Source organism: Rhipicephalus microplus, chromosome 5 (assembly GCF_043290135.1).
Source record: "Rhipicephalus microplus isolate Deutch F79 chromosome 5, USDA_Rmic, whole genome shotgun sequence".
NCBI classification, from domain to species: Eukaryota; Metazoa; Arthropoda; class Arachnida; order Ixodida; family Ixodidae; genus Rhipicephalus; species Rhipicephalus microplus.
The window spans coordinates 57,768,941-57,789,248 of NC_134704.1; the positions used below are offsets into that span (position 1 = coordinate 57,768,941).

General features: G+C 47.6%; 2 protein-coding genes across 2 annotated transcripts in view; both read left to right on the forward strand.

Annotated features, from left to right (window-relative positions):
- Positions 1-9,837: 9,837 nt before the first annotated feature.
- LOC142817795 (uncharacterized) overlaps positions 9,838-20,308 on the forward strand; it is a 65,049-nt gene continuing 54,578 nt past the window's right edge. The window contains exon 1 of the mRNA XM_075895521.1: positions 9,838-10,002. The gene's annotated coding sequence lies outside the window, so the exon portion shown is untranslated. The remainder of the gene's footprint in view (positions 10,003-20,308) is intronic.
- On the forward strand, positions 13,731-17,272 carry LOC142817486 (uncharacterized). The gene is made up of 2 exons (XM_075894500.1): positions 13,731-13,923; positions 15,323-17,272. Exons 1-2 carry the CDS (start codon positions 13,731-13,733, stop codon positions 17,059-17,061), a joined length of 1,932 nt encoding a protein of 643 aa, XP_075750615.1. The 3' UTR covers positions 17,062-17,272.

Below are 20,308 nucleotides of genomic sequence, written 5' to 3' on the forward strand. Positions count from 1 at the left end.
CTTTTCGCATTCGCCACGGTACTCCTTCGCGAATGGATACCTCGTCATTGATTTTCACAGAAAGTCGTACAGGCCGGAGTACTATTGTCACCGCCGTGTTCGTCGCCGCCCTTACAGTGGGCGCCGTGGGTGTTACGGTATTTGTGCTATACACGGTGTTTTCAGGCTGGAACACCGACACGAGTACCAGCCGGCATGGTGCAGCCAAGGCTCTTGTGAGCAAAGGCAAGTCTGCTACTTCGGTATCCTTTAGCATATAGATGTGTAGCATCAGTATGTCGACAGCCTCGTCGCTGCTGCATAATATGACATTCTTGAAAATAATTTTTGGTATTCAGATGACTTTCAAAGTTTAGGGTGGCAGATTTACGAGATAAGAGAATCAAAATGTGGTAGAAGCTCAGGAAAACAAGGAATCTTTAAGTGATGAACTTTTTCTTTTGGAAAACATGATGTTAAAGCCAACACTTCGACAAGCACACTTGATGAAAACTGCGCTTGTCGAAACGTCCGCTCCAGCGACACCCTGTGTGCAGCGGATATATTATCGCTTCCAGATAGAAGACTGAGTTACCAGCCCTACGATAATTTGCGTGGGCTTACAATTCTGAAACCTCACGTAATCTCGCAGCCTTGCGCTCCAAGTTGAGCTAGTCGAGGCGCAGTTTCGTAGTGTTGTTCCTAGGTGCGCGTGCACCACAACTGTATTGATGCCATAGCTCCTGTTTCTTAAAGTCGTTTTCGCCATAAAATCGTCTTGTCTACGTCGCCGAGTCCTCACATTTGGCGCAGTCATCGACGAACCATGCTGAGGAAACCGGAGTCACTCGTTTTTTCGGGCGAGTAGGCGTTTTGTGCTGGCTGCCCGCCTCACTGCCTTTGCCTGCCCTAAGCCTTCTTCGATCTTGCCCGCCTGGCCATCGACCACAATGCCGCTTATAAGCTGGAATGAGGCCACTGCGGAAGACCTCCACGGGTTTACAACGAGCTTCATACGCCATGAACTTTCGCGCCGCAACCTGCAGACGACTGGCTCGAAGGAAGAAATAATTGAGCGCTTGCTTCATGACGTCGCCACAGCCGTCAACCGTCTGGTGGGCCCGACTCGACAGCTGCGAAGTCATTTTTTAATACGCAAGTGCTGAATGACCTTCCAGCGCAGTTTTTGACGTTGTCACAACGGTCGGCGTTTCCACTTCAAGTCACTACGTTGGCTGACCTCTCGGTTTCACTGCCAACCTTTAATGGTGATGGTAGCATTTCAGCACACCAGTGGTTTGAAGAGCTCGAGAATACCCAAGATTTGGTGCCATATACACCATCTACTCTCCTCGCTATAGCACTCTGTGGCCATGCTGCAGATTGGAAGCGCGTGACAGAAAACTGTTTCAACACGTGGGGAAATTTCAAGACTGCGTTCGAGAGCCAGTTTGGGGACACACGCTCTTGCAGTGGCAGCCTATAGTCACCAGACGTGTCCAGTCACCCAGTGAGAGCCTCGTTGACTACTCTTTGCTGAAACTTCGCGCAATTTCAAGAATTCCCGTCCTACTGACAGATCCCCAGAAAATTAAATATGCCTTACAGGGTGTGCACGACGCACACTTGGCAGCAAGTATCGCTGCACAACGGCCACCAACTGTGAGCGCGTTTCTTGCCATCGTCACCCTACTCAACCAAACTTTAGAGCATGCTTCTGTTTTTTTCTAGTCAGCCGTTCATTGCAGTCAACATCAACGTCACGAGTGCCTCTCATGCCTTTGCAGCAGATGGGTATTATGAACAACAGATTTTCTTCACCAATCAATCCGGCTCAGTCACCAGTCTCATTAAGCATTTCCTCGTTACCATTGGAAGAATAAGAAAGTCGTTACTCCACAATCAGCTCTAAAAATGGCGCACCTGCTTATCGCCCGGAGACGACCTAAGCAATGCCACATGCTATCGTTGTCGCCAGACTGGTCATCTTGCATCCAAGTGTCCTGGTCCCAAATGCAATGCTACAAGCCAGCAAGCGAGTCTTCCTTCCATGGCCTGCTGTGAAGCTTCAGAGCCGCTCGAAGAACCATTTGTGCAGTGTGCCGTAACTCCAGTCGACATTGCACCTATATAGGCCCTGTTGACGCATTTCCATATAGTGGTTCCAAACACACAATTCTTTCGCTGAGTATTGTGGTATCTGCGCACCTGTTACTATAGTCTAAGCCTCCAATATCTGTTGTAAGTGGTGGTGCCGCCGTCATACCAGTTGGTACGTTATGTACTCACATCACTGTGGGGCCTATTTCTGCAGTGCTTGAAGTTCTAGTTCTGGCTAGAAACCATTTATCTTTGATTCTCGGAGAGGACTGGTTTGAAGCTGCTCCCGCAGAGGTTATTATAAGACCACCTCATGCGACAGAAATTCATTATTCCACACGAGTGTTGCTATGTGATGCCTGGAGAAGCCGTTGCCAAGAATGTCTAATGCTGTTGTGCTGTCCAATAGCTCTACGCTTTTTTTTTACACAGGCAACTTTTTCTACAGCCTTTTCGCCGTTTTCGCTGTTGCCACACAACCCACAGACCACATGGTTATTCCTGAAACCTTGGTTATTCCTGAAACCTAACGTGATGCCACATGAACCAAACCAAGCGCACCTTTGCTCGAATGATACCACATTGGAATCGCACCAGCATGTAGAAGTTTTTGACACTGATAACAATGACGTGGCGATTTCCGAAGGTACTGACCACTCCACTGATTTTTTCCTTTCAAATGTATCATCATACGCATGTCGCCTGCATAGATACAGCAAAGAAGACGACGATTACATTCAAAGACGATATCGAGAGCTTCATGCTAAAGACTCAAGCGTCAAGATGGGATGGCTGGACCCAGAACTTTGCCAGACAGCCAGCTACTGCAAGCCGGTGAATGGAAAACAGAGAAACAAAAGGAAGCCATCAGAAGCATGCACTCAGCCGCACTAAAACGTGTCAGTTCTCTGGATGAGCCCCGACGGCCTCTCAGCTGTAAGATTGAGTCTCTCGGGATAAGATGAGCGCAAGGCCAAGAAACAAGCCACCAAACGACCTGCTAAGCCAACCCAGAATAAGTGACACAAGCCGAGTCAAGGAAGGTTAGCTGCTGCGAGCTACATGAAAGCGGAAAAGACATCACAGGAGGCGGCTGCCTTCTACCGTAACAGCCGCGAGAAAAGGGCTAAGGAGAAGCGAAAATGTCTCTGGGCTCTGGACAAAAAAGAAGAGATCAAGGTGAGAGGTGACCATATCTTTGATGAAGACATCGCTGAAACAGTGCGAGAAGAGGCACCAGACCAGCACAAAATGTGGGATTCACGAACTGAGAAAGTGGAACAACGTCATATAGAGCGCCAGCAGAAACTTCGGGACAACATTAAGGCACGTAGAAAGACGAAGTCTCAGACAAAGATGAAGAGTTTAAAAAAAAGGACGACGTCGTTCCAAAATTTTGTGAAGATATCTGGTGTTTAGGTTGCTGCTAGACTAAGAGACATGGCCCTGCCGTGGTGGTCTAGTAACTTATGTATTAGGTACTCGGCTGCTGACCCACAGGTTGCGGGATCGAATCCCGGCTGGGGCGGCTGCATTTCCGATGGAAGCGGAAATATTTTAGGCCCGTGTGCTCAGATTTGGGTGCACGTTAAAGAACCCCAAGTTGTCGAAGTTTCCGGAGCCCTCCACTATGGCGTCTCTCATAATCATATGGTGATTTTGGGACGTTAAACCCCACATATAAATCAATCAATCAATCAATCACATTATGAGGCCTGAAAAAACAAGGTGGGGTGTGATCTCAAAAGCCCATCGACCATTTAAAAAAAGAGCGGTCCCTCACGTAATCTGGCAGCCTTGTGCTCCAAGTTGAGCTAGTCAACACGTGGTTTCGTAGTGTTGTTCCTAGGTGCGCGTGCACCACAACTGTATTCATGCCAATTGTTCGTTACTATTACGGCATCTCTAGGCATAAATTTACTTACGAACACACTTAAGGTTATAAAAGCATACAATATATTATTGGAAAGAAACCTGTTCTGAAAATATTTTTTTTCTTTGCAGGAAGGCCCAAGGCTACAGTGTCCCCAAAAAGCAAGGGCCCGTACACTCCACGCTGGTATACAGTCCTCGAATCTAACCTAACCAGAACTTCGACAGCGGAAGAGGACATCACATTTACTAATCAACTCATCAACGATACGTCGATGCCTAATAGCGGTCCAGAAAATGACGTCGTGCAGCCTGTTGCTCCGGCTGTTGGCGATACTGAGCCATCCTCTTCCACAACGGAAAAGGTTACGGAGGCCGCCAACCCCGTCCCTTGGACGAAAGCAGAAGGAGAGCCATTTGCTACGGAAAGTCCGTATGCGACGAAATCAAGGCAGGACAATAATACCTCAGAACCGAACGCCGAATACGGGTCACGTGGGCAAGACGACAGCGTCCGAGGTGAGGACGACGCTGGTCCACGTTCGCAAGTTGTATCTTCTACGGTGACTGCTGCCGAAGAAGGCGTCTCGAACAACTATGGAGAGGACGAGTCCGCGCGCGAGATCGATGCCGTCGAAACGAACTTCAACGCAGCGACAAGTGACGCGTCAACGAGCACAGAAGACGTCACTGGCACAGTACCACGTGATCAGACGCGCATCGTCTCGCATCAAGGCACCAATTATGAGCCTGCCGAGAGGGACATTGGAGACCAGAGTGACGACGAGCGTCTTTCTAGCGGCGAAGCGCGAACCGAAGCTACGGCTGCCAACCCTCGTGATGTGGGCCACGAGATTCGAGCGGAAGAGCCGGATTACGATGCCGAAACATCTCCGCCCAAGCAGGGACGCGATTCACTTGATCCACCCATGGAAGGTGCTAGCGAATCGTCCATCACCGAGGCTGTTTCCGAGCGTGAGCCCGAAAGTGTATCTTCCGATTACGACGGGGGTGGTCGAGGTCGCGATGAATCCCCTGCAAAAAGAAATGAGGACGCTGGGGCTCCTGAAAGCGATGACGGTGTCCGAGAAGACGCTGAACCTTTTAGCACCGATCAAAGATTCCCAGAAACTGTCTTCCCCGAAGGGGTTACCAACGCTCATTCGAGTGTTGGAGGCGCTGGTGAAATGAAACCACCGTACCCAAACGAGGACGTAACCGGGACAGGTAATGATCCTGCCGATATAGAAGCAGCTCATGACGACGCTGACATTCGCGACAACGCGCATTCAGCGTCGACGCGAGTTACCACATACATAGGGGCTGACCCGTCGGAGAGAGTACCTCGGGATGTCCGAACTCGCAAAGGGAAGCGGATGACCGGGTTTCACGTGACGCCGAAGGGCCCGCCTATATACACGCAGGGAGGCAGTGAAGAGGAGCCGTTCAAGACCGACGCCAATTCAGACGAAAGAAGCAGTTCCACAACGGCTGCGTGGGTAGTGAAATACGGCGAAGCTGAAGACGACGATATTTCTTCTATTAGTGACGAAGAAGAAAAAATGGTAACTTTTACAACGCAACAGAAAATATTTAGTGGCACATCAATAAGAATCACTACCAAAGATCATATTAAAGACACAAAATTAATTGGTAGGGGAAGCCGACCACCTTCGCAGAACCCAGGAGCAAGAAAAGTAGGACCGAGACTCCGTTACAGCACGTTGCAAAGCGACTGGGAGGACGTAAAACGGAAACTTGAGAATACCGCTCAAGTTGGCGATGGGCACGCCACTACTGGTGTATCAGGCGTAAAGATAGCGCTTGCGACGAGATACAAGGGCGACAATGGACCTTCCATCAGCAGGGAAACTGTCAGTTTTCATAAGGCTTCCAGAGAAGTGTATTCCTTCTCCAAAGACTCATTAAACACTGAACCGCTTGCAACAAAGCCCACGACTGCGAAAAGCACCGACAATACACCGGTAGAGCCGCAAGAGATTGATGAAGCTGAGGAGACGACTTACCCAAACGACGATATTGATTGGTCTGAAGTTGGCTCTATTGTCCCCGAAAGGCGTGACGTGCTCCAGATGTCTGTAGCAGCAAATAGAGGGCGCACGCACCACATTTACATTGAGAACGGCACCGTTATTAGGTCGTTTTCAACCATGGCGCCTGTGGTGGTGACATCGAAGAAGCACCCGCGCGCAAGTCGTCCAAGAAGGAAAGTGAAGACAATGATAGGTACGTCGCTTCTGACGACGCCGAAAGGCGTCTGGACGCAAAGACCCATTTTAGGCAAGCGTAGGGGCTTGGTTGACGTTCGCGTGTATACCACACATCTTAGAGTGCCCCTCAAGGAGGCCCGCAAAAATGTGTCACCGAAAAGGTCACTTGTCTCGGTGGGACGCAACGCGTCGACGACTACCAAAGGTCCTGGTAGCACACGGTACAAAGCAGTCACTAAAGTGGCCATATCCAGGACTAATTATAAATATGGACGTCACGCAGAAAGATACAGAAGTGAGATTTCACGAGCGAATGCCACACTAATGCTGCCAAGACACAGCCGTACTACAGCGATCGTCCATAGCAATGTGTATCGAACGCTGCGCGGGAAGAAACGCTCAAGTGTGCACAAACAGCCACGAACAGATAATCGTAATAGCTCTCTACCGCTGGTGAAGCTACGGCCGGTCATCGTAATAGCCATGAATCCCCGGAAGGCCAACAGCACTCAGCATCATGACAGAAAGGTTGCTGCTGCGGGGGCAATCGGTCGGCGGAATGTGGCAAAACGCAACGTCGTTACGAGAGAACGTTTGGCGGCCACTCCGCTCTTGGGAAGCATCGGAAATTCGGCTTCAACATTTACGTATGTGACGCGCACGCGGCGTGGGCCCACGACTGTTGGCGATCGACATCGTTCGGGCGCAAATATGTCGTCGACAAAACGGCCAGATGTCGCTGCTTCCATTACTCACGATGTCACGGAGGGGTCGAAGAGCAGCGGCGTCATGCGTGACAATAAGGAGAAACGTGACGGAGGTGATAGCTCGTGACATTGCATGAAGTACCTGTCTTTGTGCTTTAGCAACAGGGCCCGCCTATGTTATTCAAGCGGTCTGAGGAGAGCAGAGGTCCAATGGTGTATGTTTTCGTACTTTTAAGCTTTTCCCGTGAACTCAGTCACCTTCGCAACTGCTCTGATGCGATCCATCTATGGACAATATATTCGTGTATGTAAATGAATGAACGAATTTGTTCTATACTGTGTATCATAACTATATGTGTTCACTAACTTCAGCTTTACCTCGGCAAATGAAAGGTAATCAAACTATTTTTTTCGCTGAGTGAGTTATTTTTTCGTTCGGCTATTCATTAGCTAAGACGATTTTGATAACGTCTTTTTGTGACAGCTCGATGGGTCGAGATGAATGGTACGCTTGTGCTCTTGATGATGAAGATAGCTCATATTACCATGTCTATTTATGATAGTGTGCCACGCACTTGAAATTAGCTGGATCGAAGATGTGGATGACTTTTTAAGTTACGCTCTTGAGTTTGAGAGGTCGACAAATTTCGTAATCGATTCTAGGACGTTCTGTAGGTACAGAAAACTGCCATGGCTACGGTTCTGCACCCAGCATGATAAATTATCAAAGCGTTTGTTACGTTGGTACGCTTTAGTTACGGTGCTCCGCTCGTGACCTCCTCGATTAGCTCCTCCAACACGCAGATTCCCGGTGTGCTGCCAGAGCTAATCATGGAGGCTACACTCGGCTATCAATCCGAAAAACTCTGGTTTTATCTCAGTCGCAGTGGTCCTATCACGATGGAAGCAATATGCTTGAGGTCAGTGTACTTTGCGATGTCACTGCACGTAAAAAACAACCGATGGAATCCGCCTTTTCAACGATGCCGTGGTGCATGCACCCTTCTCTAGCGGAAAAGTCGCGAAGCAACTCTTAGTGCTGCAGGCCTTCGTCCTAGAAATGCTAGTTCTCCCGGCCGCTAAAAAACCCCACCAAAACGCCATAGAGCAGCGCAAGAAAATGGAAAAGTCGGATTGCCAGATCCCTCGAATACGGCGTGTCTTTTATTCAAGTCTTGGTTTTGACGCGTCACATTTATTCACAATTATTATTATTATTATTATTATTATTATTATTATTAATATTATTATTATTATTATGGAAACGAAACAGAGGTGTTTTACAGGGTGTTCCAGGTAACTTTAGCCAGAGTTTAAAAATATGCCTGCGCACGCGATTACGACGCGGCCAAATGCATGTTGCTCACCGTTGCCGGGAGTTAGGCAGACTATTTTTCGTGTTTTCAAATATTGTTTAATTAGATATGTTTAATTTACTAACTTTTCAAGAAACGAAGATATATAAAAAAGTTCAATGAGAAAGTTGTAGATTGGTTTGCAAATCGTCCAAGTAGATAGTTTTGAGCTTTATATCTGTTAGGTATTAGTATTTTTCTGCTGATTACAAACGTCCGCAAAACACAAAAAATACCAACGTGACAAACCCGCTCGTGCGCCAGTGCGCACATTGATTCTAGTGCTCCCTAACGTTCCGCGTACGAACGAACATAGCATTTGCCCCATTGTGCTGTCTCGGCAGGGCAGCAACGATGGTGGTGGCTTTTACGATGAACACGTTTTGCTATCGGACACAAAAACGATAACCACTGTGACTGCTTATCACTGTCAACAACCGGTGCGAGAGAAGCGTGTCGTTTGTACGCGGAACGTTGAATAATCATCGTGCGCACTGACGCGCGAGCGAGTTTGTTACGTGGTATTTTTTTGCATTTTGCGGGTATTTGTAATTGGCAGAAAACACTAATACTTAACAGATATACAGTTCAAAACTATCTATTTGGACGCTTTGAAAACCGATCTACAACTTTCTCATTGAATTTTTCATCCCTCTTCGCTCCTTCAAAAGTTAGGTAAATAAACAGATCTAACTAAACAATATTTGAAAACAAAAAATAGCCTAACTCCAAGCAACGGTGAGCAGCATGCATTTGGTAGCGTCGTAATTACGTGTTCCGACATATTTATAAGCTCTGGCTAAAGTTACGTGGGACACCCTGTATATACTTACACAGAGGGTTTACAGCGTGCATATGATATTGAAATAGACCGCACTCTATAGGATCATCTGGCCGTCCAACCGTCCGTCCATCCATCTGGGCGTACTTTATATAGGTCGTGGACATCACTGTAGATGTTATGGGGCTGATGACCAATAGCTTCGCTCCATCATCAGCATTCACTTCGTGGACCAGCTGCCAATTATTGTTATATTATTATTATTATTATTATTATTATTATTATTATTATTATTATTATTATTATTATTATTATTATTATTATTATTATTATTATTATTATATTGCTGTTGTTCACATGATAAAACATTTAGGTGCAGTCATACTCCGACACTCGGCAGACATCATATACAGAAAATTGGAGGATGCTTGAGCTTCACCGACGCCCTGGGAACTCAGTGCTAGTTTCGGTTTGCACGCGCATAGCAACTGCTATGCACGTTCATAGCGGTTGCCGGGCACCCTAAGATCCTAAATGCGGATGCTCGCGTTTGGTTTGCTTTCACAAGCTTATACAAAAAAGAAATTATACAAAAAACAAAACCTTGCACCACTGTGAAGAAGTTTTATTTTGTTTATGTCTTTTTTTATTTCCTATTTTGTAAATTTTAAGTCGGGCGAAGCGTGGGAAGTGGTTGAGTTGAGTTCGTAGCGCTTGCCTCCGCTAGCGCCTTCTCTCCACTCCTTCTCGCCACTCGCTCAGTCATGATACAAGTTGGATCACGCTCAGTTATCTCACTCGGTTGGCGTATCTAATGCGTGAAACACAGCAAGTTGTGGCGGGCAGAGAACGGAAGCCGCGGTGAACATTCGAGGAAGATGGCTAAATAGGTCAACGCATGTTTTTTGTGGCTCTGCGGTGTGAACCCGGGGATTTCCAGGTCAAAGAAGGTTTTTCAGGTTTCCTAGTGGCAACGGGTGAGCAAAACCATTTGGATCCATTATTTGAGCAGTTATGGTTTAGCATGAGTACATGAGTAAACCCAGTTTTCTGCAAGCCTAACTGAACTGGCAGAAGTGCATTGCCACTAGACTTACTGTTCGAGATGGCAGCCAAGCTGCTGTTGACAAAATGCGTTTAATGAAAGGCTTTAATATGTGTTGGCACGGCTACATAGTTTTTTCTTCTTTTACTTTTGGCATGCAGTTCGAATGATGTCCAGTAATTATGGACTCCTTCCTGTTCATGAAATTCATGTAGCTGTGGTTTGAAACTTTGTGAGTCTTTACTTCCAATATTGTTGTTCGAGTGCATTTGATGGACTAAATGCTTCTAGAAATGCTTCGCTTATCAGCCAACGTGCGGATAAGTGAACTTTGTTATTGATAGATTTTTGGGGTTTAACGTCCCAAAACCACCATATATATGATTATGACAGACGCCGTGTTAGAGGGCTCCGAAATTTTCGACCACCTGGTGTTCTTCAACGTGCACCCAGATCTGAGCACACGGGTCAACAACATTTCCGCCTCTATCGGAAATGCAGCCGCCGCAGCTGGAATTCGATCCCGCGACCTGCGGGTCAGCTGCCGAGTACCTTAGCCACTGGACCACCGCGGTGGGGCGGAAGACAAGTCAACAGGCTGAAACACAGTTGCCATCGACGTTCTCTTGAATAATTTATGATCACTTCGAGCCTCTCCCTGCTTCTAGACTTCAGTCTCGTTTGGTAGTTAAGGTCTGCAAGAAAGTTATGTGCGCCATCAAAACAAATGTGATCGAGTCAAAGGCGGCGTGTCGTACTCGTGATTGTTGATAATTTTCGCTGTGTATTGGATATTCTTGGTTCAATGTTTACACATTATGTTCATATGTATGTTGTTAATTAAATGTGATTTGATAGATTGACACTTCCACAATATGTGAGTGTCTGTTTTTTAATTGAAAATGTGCAATGAAAAAGCTCACTTTATTTGTGGTGATCGAGTTTCGTATTACTGAGAAATTGTTCAGCTTAACTTTTGCCGCTTCAGAACACACTAATAAAACTAACGAAATGGTTAAAATTTTATGAATGGCCGCATCGCCTAAACTCCAAGAGGACCTCAAAGAAGGCACGAGCGGAATACGCTTTTGCTCTGCTTGCATGCGAAGTGGGAAAGGAGAGTTTCTGCGGCAACCCCGTGTTCTTATCCTCTCCCTCTATTTGGGGACCTCACCAGTGACGTCACGAAAGCAATGTTCTGTTCGTGATTTACTTCCAGTTGGATGCCCGGCAGCCGCCAGTGGTATAAGCGGCACTGCCGCTGCGTACCAGCATGATGAGAACGCGTGCATAAGAGGTATAGAGAGTTTTCGCCTTTTATTCGCCTTCAATTGTAGGTCACGATAGCGTAATTAATCCTCGTGCGCATCACGTTCTCAACTGCTAGCCTGCTTCGGTTCTCAGTGCATGCATAAATTCTGCCGTAATGAAAGGAACGATTGTGCACGTGTAACAGCGGCCGTTTTTAAGTAACATTGAATGTCATACTGCAAGCGCAGTTTTTACGTGCCCACTACGGCATAATTATTTCTTTTGCGAATCAGTGAAAGACCCTCTCGCGTCCCTAGGGTAGCACGCGAATCTACGCAACTGTTTTCTTTGTTGATGGCTATGCTGCTGATAATGATGAAGTATGTCTGAATGTTTTTCAATGGGAGGGCCTTTAAAACACCGACTCGTAACTCAATTCGTATCTTTTGCCACCAGGCGCAAATCCACGCTTCTGATACGTTAGTAAGGAGACAGTTTACTACAGGACATTCATATAGTGCTTTTTTCCCAAACAGTTTAAACAAATCTCATGACTTTGTAATGACACCTGCTTGCCCCGCAGACGCTCTGGTTTTTGTTCCCTTTCGGACCCGGAAGCTGTTATCGTCTGTTTCGTTCGCATGTTTTTCAATTTTTTTGGTCTTGGACAAGATGATTTTCCGCTCACAACCGACGACGACAGTTCCCATGCAGACACTGACACCGGAATTTATGCAAAACGAGCTCTTTAACGCTATGGTCTTAAAAGTGGTATACGTCCTGAGCAGTTGTTGTTTTGTTGTTGATGGTTGTTCAAGGTTTTTACGTCACGAAAATGCTTATATCGCGCTGCGAGTCGTCGTTTAATCGTCACTGCATATCCTAACGCAGTCGATGAGTATAAGCAGCTTTCCGATATGAACCATCAAGTAGCGGGTTAGACTACCGACAGAAGCATTCCGATTGTTGGGGAATGTAGAAAAGAAAAGATAAAAATGTCACTATGTAGTGCACTGAGTGCGCGAAATAAGCAAGAGCGGTCGCAACTATTCCGGAGCTTGATCGATTGATATGTGGGGTTTAACGTCCCAAAACCACCATATGATAATGAGAGACGCCGCAGTAGAGGGCTCCGGAAACTTCGACCATCTGGGGTTCTTTAACGTGCACCCAAATCTGAGCACATGGGCCTACAACATTTCCGCCTCCATCTGACATGCATCCGCCGCCGCCGGGATTTGATCCCGCGACCTGCGGGTCAGCAGCCGAGTACCTTAGCCACTAGACCACAGCGGCGGGTAACTATTCGTGAGCCACGAACCAAGATAGTTGTCGTAGCGCCTCTGTAGGCTTTGGCAAGTTAAATCACTAGTAATGGAAGCCAGTGTAGCGGTCTTTTTTTATTTTCATTTCTTTTCGTCGGCAAATAGCTGCAGCCATTAGCGATACTACGTAATGCTACTCCAGCAACTCCTTATTTTAAAAAGCCAATGAATATATATCAGCCTTCGACAAAGATAGGTCAGACTATCGCAAGGAGGCCCAACCTGTCTGAGGCACCTTAGTACTGTTTATGCAAGTTCCTTTCGAATAGTAAACTAAGTAAAAGTTAGAGTTGCTGTGGCGTAATGAATAATTTTTCAGTTTCCTTCGCATTACTCATGTATTTAGTACAGCGTTCTGCCGAAGTAATTACGAAGGAGAAAGACTGTCGAACAGAAAAAGTCACACTGTCGCTCATGCATTTGCCTAACACTACTCGAAGACGAAGGCCATCATTTTTATTTCTTGTCAAATGAATTGATACTCCTTTCTCCACCCTCCCCACGAGCTCTTGGCATCGAACGTGATCATGCATGGCCTCCGGGATGGCAGGCATTGGAAGATTGCTGCACCTCGCGTACTCTTGCAGCGCCTCTGGGATCGGCTCACCTTTAAGACCAAGTGACGATGTCATGTAATGACATCATAGTGACGCCAACATCGCATCACAATATTGGAAGATCTGGGACGTCATGATGACGTCAATTGTCACGTGTTGGCACCGTTTGTTGATTACATCAACTGACGACTTTTTTGCAACACTTATGTTCTATCCAGTGCCACAGCCGGCGGTAAATTTTCGCGTCGGAAGAGACATCTGAGGCATTCGTCTTAATGATGATTCATGTTAGATCAAGTCACCCGGGTCTCAGCCAGGCGCCGAGTTGTATAGGGCATCTGTGCTTGCAGAACTCCCAACGCCATGGCATGGTCCTGGACGTCAGTGATGCTCCAGTACGTGGGTCATTGTACATCCCCTGTAGTGGGTTAAGCTGTATCACCAAGCATTAACTAAGCTGTCGGTCACTTTCGGTACAAGAAGTAGAAGAAGAAGTAGAAGAAGAAGCCCACTTTTTGGCCAGAAGGATGGACACCGCCGTGCTCGTCTTCCAGGGTGACCGCCCGGCCAAAAACACCGTGGTCGCGTCAGTGCTGGTGTTCGCACTCGCGGCTGGCACGATAGTCATCGCGGCCTTCCTGCTCATCGCTGTTTTTCGAGACATGAGCAGTGTCCGCACCAAGAGGCGTCTGCGTGAACTCGAGCCGGCCGTCGCCAAGGGTACGTGAGTAGGAAACTGTGGCAGTATTGTATCTAAAAGTAGTAAGGGCGTCACGTCGTTCAGGTTGCATTTATAATTCGTCTAAAGAATACTTGCTTCACAGAGCAGCCTATGTTTTTAGCTCGCTAGGACAACCGTGACCTCTAGAGCGCATAAGAAGAAAATTCGGAAGTAAAAAAAAACAAACACAGATACCTGAAACATGAGCCTCAATAGCACCCTTCAGCATCATATTCTTAAGAGAAGAATGGTTGTTCACTTTGCTGAAGAGGTTAATAAACTTGATGCAATTTTAGGTGTAGATCATGGAAAGTTGAACAGAAAATATGTTAAATGACACTCTCCCCACCAGCATGGTTTATTAACCTCTTCAGCAAAGTGAACAACCATTCTTCTCTTAAGAATATGATGCTGAAGGGTGCTATTGAGGCTCATGTTCTAATTTACCAGCCAGCATAAACAGGAGAGAAAGGACCACCTTCCGAGCAATCTAGCTTATGTGGTGCAGTTATAAGGAAAATGGGTGTGACATATGACTCGCCGTAGTTTATTGACTCTACGGAAGCATAACATGGGTTACAACGGATCATAGAACGTGTACTAGAAACAATAGGAGGTATACATGCGTGCATGTATGAGTACGATTCCTGAAAAATGGATGGATGCTCACAAGCATGCCGTGTACTCTAACGCGCGAAGCTCAACTGAACAGCGAGATGCAAGGTAAACTTGGCTCCAAGGAGTTTCAAATATTTATTCGCGTCAAAGAAGGCGGCACTTCTATTAGCACAAGAAATTTTACAACTGAATCACAATCCTCTGAAGCATTCATGGACACTCGCTTCACTACTTTGGCGATGCATCTTCTGCAACGCCGATGCAATGCAACGCCGATGTTCAATTGAATATACTCGAACATTGAATATACTCGTATGTGAGGTTTTACGTCACGAAAAAACGATATGATTATGAGGGGCATTGCAGTGGAAAGCTTTAGAAATTTCGACACTCTGGCGTTGTTTACCATGCTACAACATCCACTGTACACGGGCCTATACCATTACTCCTCCATTGAAATACGACCACTGCGGCCGGCATTGATGCCTCGACCTTTTGGTCAGCAGACGAGCACCATAGCCACTGATCCGCCGAGGCGGGAATCGAACCTTTGACGTTAGTTCTACTGTAAGCGACGTACGGGCGTGTTGGCTGTGACTTAGTTTAAAAACCACACTGTAGCTTCGTTTGACGAGCTGTGATAGTTCATAACGTATACACAGTTGCACGGAGCCGATGAGCGCAATATTTCATACGCAGCCTTTATAGAAAGCTAATTCTGCATTTTCTCTGAGAAGCAGTGTCAAACGTTTGCTGCAACTCGTGTTGTTTCCTTTTCAGAACTGCCCAGGGCGCTCACTGTTCGACGAAACAAGACCAAGTCTACGCTACCCGGCATCAGTACGCGACCAACTATCTTACGCGCCTTTAATGTCCGCAGGAATGTGTCATCGAACTATAAACCCGCAAGTGCTGACCTGACTTCCACTAGGAGTGCGCCACCAAAGAACCTGAATGCAAGGTGGTCGCATACGTCTTACGCCTCTACCTGGTACCCCGAAGGTGGTGAACCTTCAGAAGCCCGCGTAACGCGCTCGACGACAAGCTACGAGTCTATTTCAACATATGGCGGCCGTGAAGACAGCTTTACAACAAGTGGTAACCGAAGCGATGCTGATATTATCGTCGCTTCAACGCTGATGGCCACGCGCGACGACAAAGAAGCGCCTCACAAAATATCGTCGTCTAGAACTTCGGATAACAAGGAACCACGGTCGGTAAGGACGGTCAACCATAATCCGGCGCACTTTCTCAGCCCCATTAGAACAGAGGCGCACTCACGTAGTATGCGCGTACCTAAAGCCACCTCAATGGCTCCGCCTCTAGTATTGATTCAGTCGACGACCACGGAAGCGAAACTTGGCAGCTTCCGGTCAAGCTCTTCTTCTGACAGCGAGGACGTGGTAGTGACGCACCGCCATAAACGTCACATGCATGGTCAACGCCCTGTCAGCATTCCGACAGGTACTGAACAAACGCAAAAAACACACGTGGTTACAGCAGTCCCTGATAAAATATTCTCGGCGTCCCCGCATACAACTAGCGAGCCTTCTACGCTAATGCCTGTTGAAGCAATCACGCGACATCGAACATCCAGGGCAGCTGCTACAGGCGTCATTAGTTCGAGCACAGAAGCCAGTAAGCCCCACAGAATCGCAGAAGCTGCATCTCCTGCCTCGCCGAGTTATAGAACACACCCGATTCATGTCGGTTTGATACCAGGTAGAAGCTCCGATTCGACACCGATGGATTCCGCAAATGACGCACAAAGTAGGAGAGCCATATCGTCAGCGACGAACAGGGACCACGAAGGTGCAAATGCCGACAACACCGACTACAGGAGTAGCATGGAAGCTGCGAAGGAGGCCTCTTCGAAGAATGACACACATCCTAGTCACGTCGGTTCGGTGCCTCAAGAAAAGACGAATTTAAAAGAAACGACTCTTCGGCATCACTTGCACGCCATGGAAGAAACCTACGCGTCTGCAGATGGCGCACGTGGCAGTACCGAGCGCAAGTCCCTGGATAGCGAAGAGCCATTCACGGAGGAAGATGGTGCGGACGTCTCAAGGACAACGAAGCACAATCACGAAGCGTTTCGTTTAGACATAAGTCACACGCCTTCGAGCACACGTGGGCGCGCCGACCTCTCAACGCACAATATTCACGTGCGTCGCATCAGAACCTCAACGTCACCAACGACGGGAAGTGTTGAAGAAACGCAAAGTGGTTCGCAGTCGGGTAATAACGCTGATACCGAAGCCTCTTCAACATTCCGACAGACTGTGCTTTCTACGCTTGGAACAAAGTTTAGCTCGGAGCCACGTACACTTAGGGGGGACAGCGAAGGCTCGACAGAACAAAGCAGCCACGTTTTCGTTGGTCCGGGAAACTGGAACGACCTCGCGAAAGACGATGAAGATGCGCACACTCACGGCCACGTACCAATTCCAGACCATGATGGCCGGAAGAGCGCGACCATCGGTTTTCCGTTGAATGTTTTCAATGGATTGTTCTAGGTACTCAAGTCGTCACTGCGTGTTAGCTTGTAGGTCGCATTGACTAGTCAGCCTACACGCAATAACTTATTCAATTACCGACGTTTTACCCCACTTGTTCTTTATATACACCTGATAAAGTTGGCGCAAGTGTGCTTGAGATAAACGTAATTATTTTATTTTTTCCATTGTTTCCCGCCGTATGTTGTTGTTGCATAAGAAAAAAAAATCACTGCATTTCAAGCTGCTTGAAGATAATTGTGGAGCGAAGCTTTCCGAGGTGATTATTGTGATTAAAGTTAAGATAGTACTGAGACTGATTGTGGTTGTGATACTTATATATTTTTTTATTCAAAGAGATAGTGCTGAGACCGATTGTGATATAGTGGTGATTCTTCATTAAAGCTGATATGAGGTTCCAAGTTCCGGGTTACGTTTTGACTACATAATCACAAGCTTCATTAGCTATCGTCTCTGGTGTAGAATTTTCTTGTTGGTATTGCCGCCTTGCATCCGCTTCAAGTTGTCTCAACTGCGCGTCAACTTGGCATTTTTTCCGCTTAGCTTTTGCTTTCTTAGCCCTAGTCTGTGGTGTAGAACTTTGTTGTCGCCGTCACCGCTTTGCCTCCGCTTCCTTCTCTTTTGTCTCCGCGGTAGCTTCCCGTCGACGGCGACGCTGATACTCAGCACGTCGCGCTTTCCTGCGTTCGTCTTCGTCCATATGAGAGAAGAGAATGTGTGTTATGAAACGTGGTTATATATATATATATATATATATATATATATATATATATATATATATATATATATATATATATATATATCTCAAAATAGAGGTGTTGTACGTCGAAAAAGGTTCAGACGCAGCTTGGAAAAATGTGCTTTATCAGGCAGGTCTGGCTAATGGCGAGCGGCGTGCGCGAGCTACTACAACAGCCACCGATCATCATCGTCTTCTTTATTGCCAGCAGAGCGTCCGTTATTCAGATTCATTAATTCATTACAATTACTCCCCGCGAAATAAGGAGCCATCCTGGCGACCTATGGACAAGTAAACACGGGAGGGTCGTAGCAGGGCTTAAGTCTCGAGACGTGGACAATTTCCTGGCCGTGACGACGTTGGTCAGAAGATGGTTCCAGTGGCTCAATGAGGTGATTCACTGGTGACGTTTTTTGTAGCACACGATATGGCCGTGATACTTGGGAACCAACTTGGTAGAAAGGCCAGGTGTAGCAGAAGGGACATGCAGCCAGACGAGTGAACCTGGATCGTAGGAAGTAGTGCTATTTGATGCGTCATGGTGGTGCTTTTGGCGTCCTTGGTCTTGGGTTGTAAATCATCTTGCCAGTTGCGGCATTCTTCAGTGTATGTAGCGGCTTGAGACAAAGTCGTGGACTCTGAGGAGTCAGGTTTGTACGAAAGAATGGTGTCCATAGTGCAAGAAGGTTCGCGTCCGTAAAGGAGGAAAAAAAGGAGAGAACCAAGTAGTGCTTTGAATGGCGGTATTATAAGCGAACGTGATAAACGGGAGCACTCGGTCCCAATTGGAGCGGTCTGACGAGATATACATAGACAGCATGTCACCAAGGGTGCGGTTGAAGTGCTCTGTCATTCCATTGGTCTGGGGATGATAGGCGCTTGTAGTGCGGTGAACGACGTGGCACTCACGCAGCAATGCTGTGATGACGTCTGACAAGAATACATGACCACGATCGCTCAGAAACTCTCGAGGTGCTCCATGACGTAATACGATGTTGTGAAGTATGAAAGTCGCAACGTCTTTTGCTGTAGACGAGGGAAGGGATGAAGTTTCGGCGTACCGCGTGAGATGGTCGACGGCAACTATGATCCAGCGGTTACCGCCAGCAGTGTTGGGAAGGGGACCATAGATATCGATGCCGACGCGGTCGAATGGTCGGGATGGGCATGGTAAGGGTAACAAGGTACCGCTGGCGTGATAAGGGGGAGTTTTTCGTCTCTGGCACGTCGAGCAGGCCCGAACGTATTGTCGTATATAACGGTACATGCCACGCCAGTAATATTGGAGACGTATGCGAGAGTAAGTCTTCAGGAAACCTGCGTGGCCACATTGGGGGTCGTCATGAAACGTGGAACAAATTTCGGATCGCAGATGACGTGGAATCACAGTAGCCACTGACGTCCACCGGGTGCGTAGTTGCGTCGGTACAGCACGTCGTCGCGAGTGGCGAAGTGCTCGACTTGCCGACGCAACGTGCGAGAAGGGGGGGAAGCCGTCCGCCCAGCCAGGATGTCTAGAATCGAAGCAACCCAAGGGTCCTTGCGTTGCTCAGATGGCATGTCGGCGATGGTGACGGCAGTGGCATCACAGGTTAGACTTTCGCAGCAGTCCGGGTCAGGGGGTAGGGGCGAACGGGATAGGGCGTCCGCGTCCGAATGTTTCCGGCCGGAGCGATAGACCACGCGAATATTATATTCTTGGAGGCGTAATGCCCATCGGGCTAGGTGACCGCTTGGATCCTTCAGTGACGACAACCAGCAGAGGGCGTGGTGGTCAGTCACGACGTCAAAAGGGCGCCCGTACAAGTAAGGTCGAAATTTCTCTATCGCCCAAATAATGGCTAGGCATTCCTTTTCAGTGACGGAATAGTTTATTTCAGCTTTGCTAAGAGTTCGGCTTGCGTAGGCAACCACGTACTCTTGGAAGCCGTCTTTCCTCTGTGCAAGAATAGCACCTAGCCCGACACCACTAGCGTCAGTGTGGATCTCTGTGGGTGCCGATGGGTCATAGTGTCGCAGAATAGGCGGCGACGTGAGGAGGTGGCGCAGTTCATTGAAAGAATCGTCACAGGTGGCAGACCAGGCTGAAAGGATTCTAGAGCCGGCAAGGAGCTTGGTCAAAGGAGCGATGATCGTCGCGAAATTGCGGACGAAGCGCCGGAAGTAAGAGCACAGGCCTATGAAGCTTCGGAGCTCTTTCATGGTGGTCGGTTTGGGAAACGCTGAAACGGCTGTAAGTTTGGCAGGGTCAGGAAGAATGCCATCTCTTGAAACCACGTGGCCAAGGATCGTAAGCTTTCGCGCGGCGAAATGGCACTTCTTCAGATTCAGTTGCAGCCCTGCGGCAGAAATACACGCGAGGACTTTCTCGAGGCGGGTTAAATGGGTCGCGAAATCAGTTGAAAAGACGACAATGTCATCTAAATAACAAAGGCAAACGTTCCATTTGAGGCCTCGAAGGATAGAGTCCATCATTCGCTCGAAAGTAGCTGACGCGTTGCAGAGGCC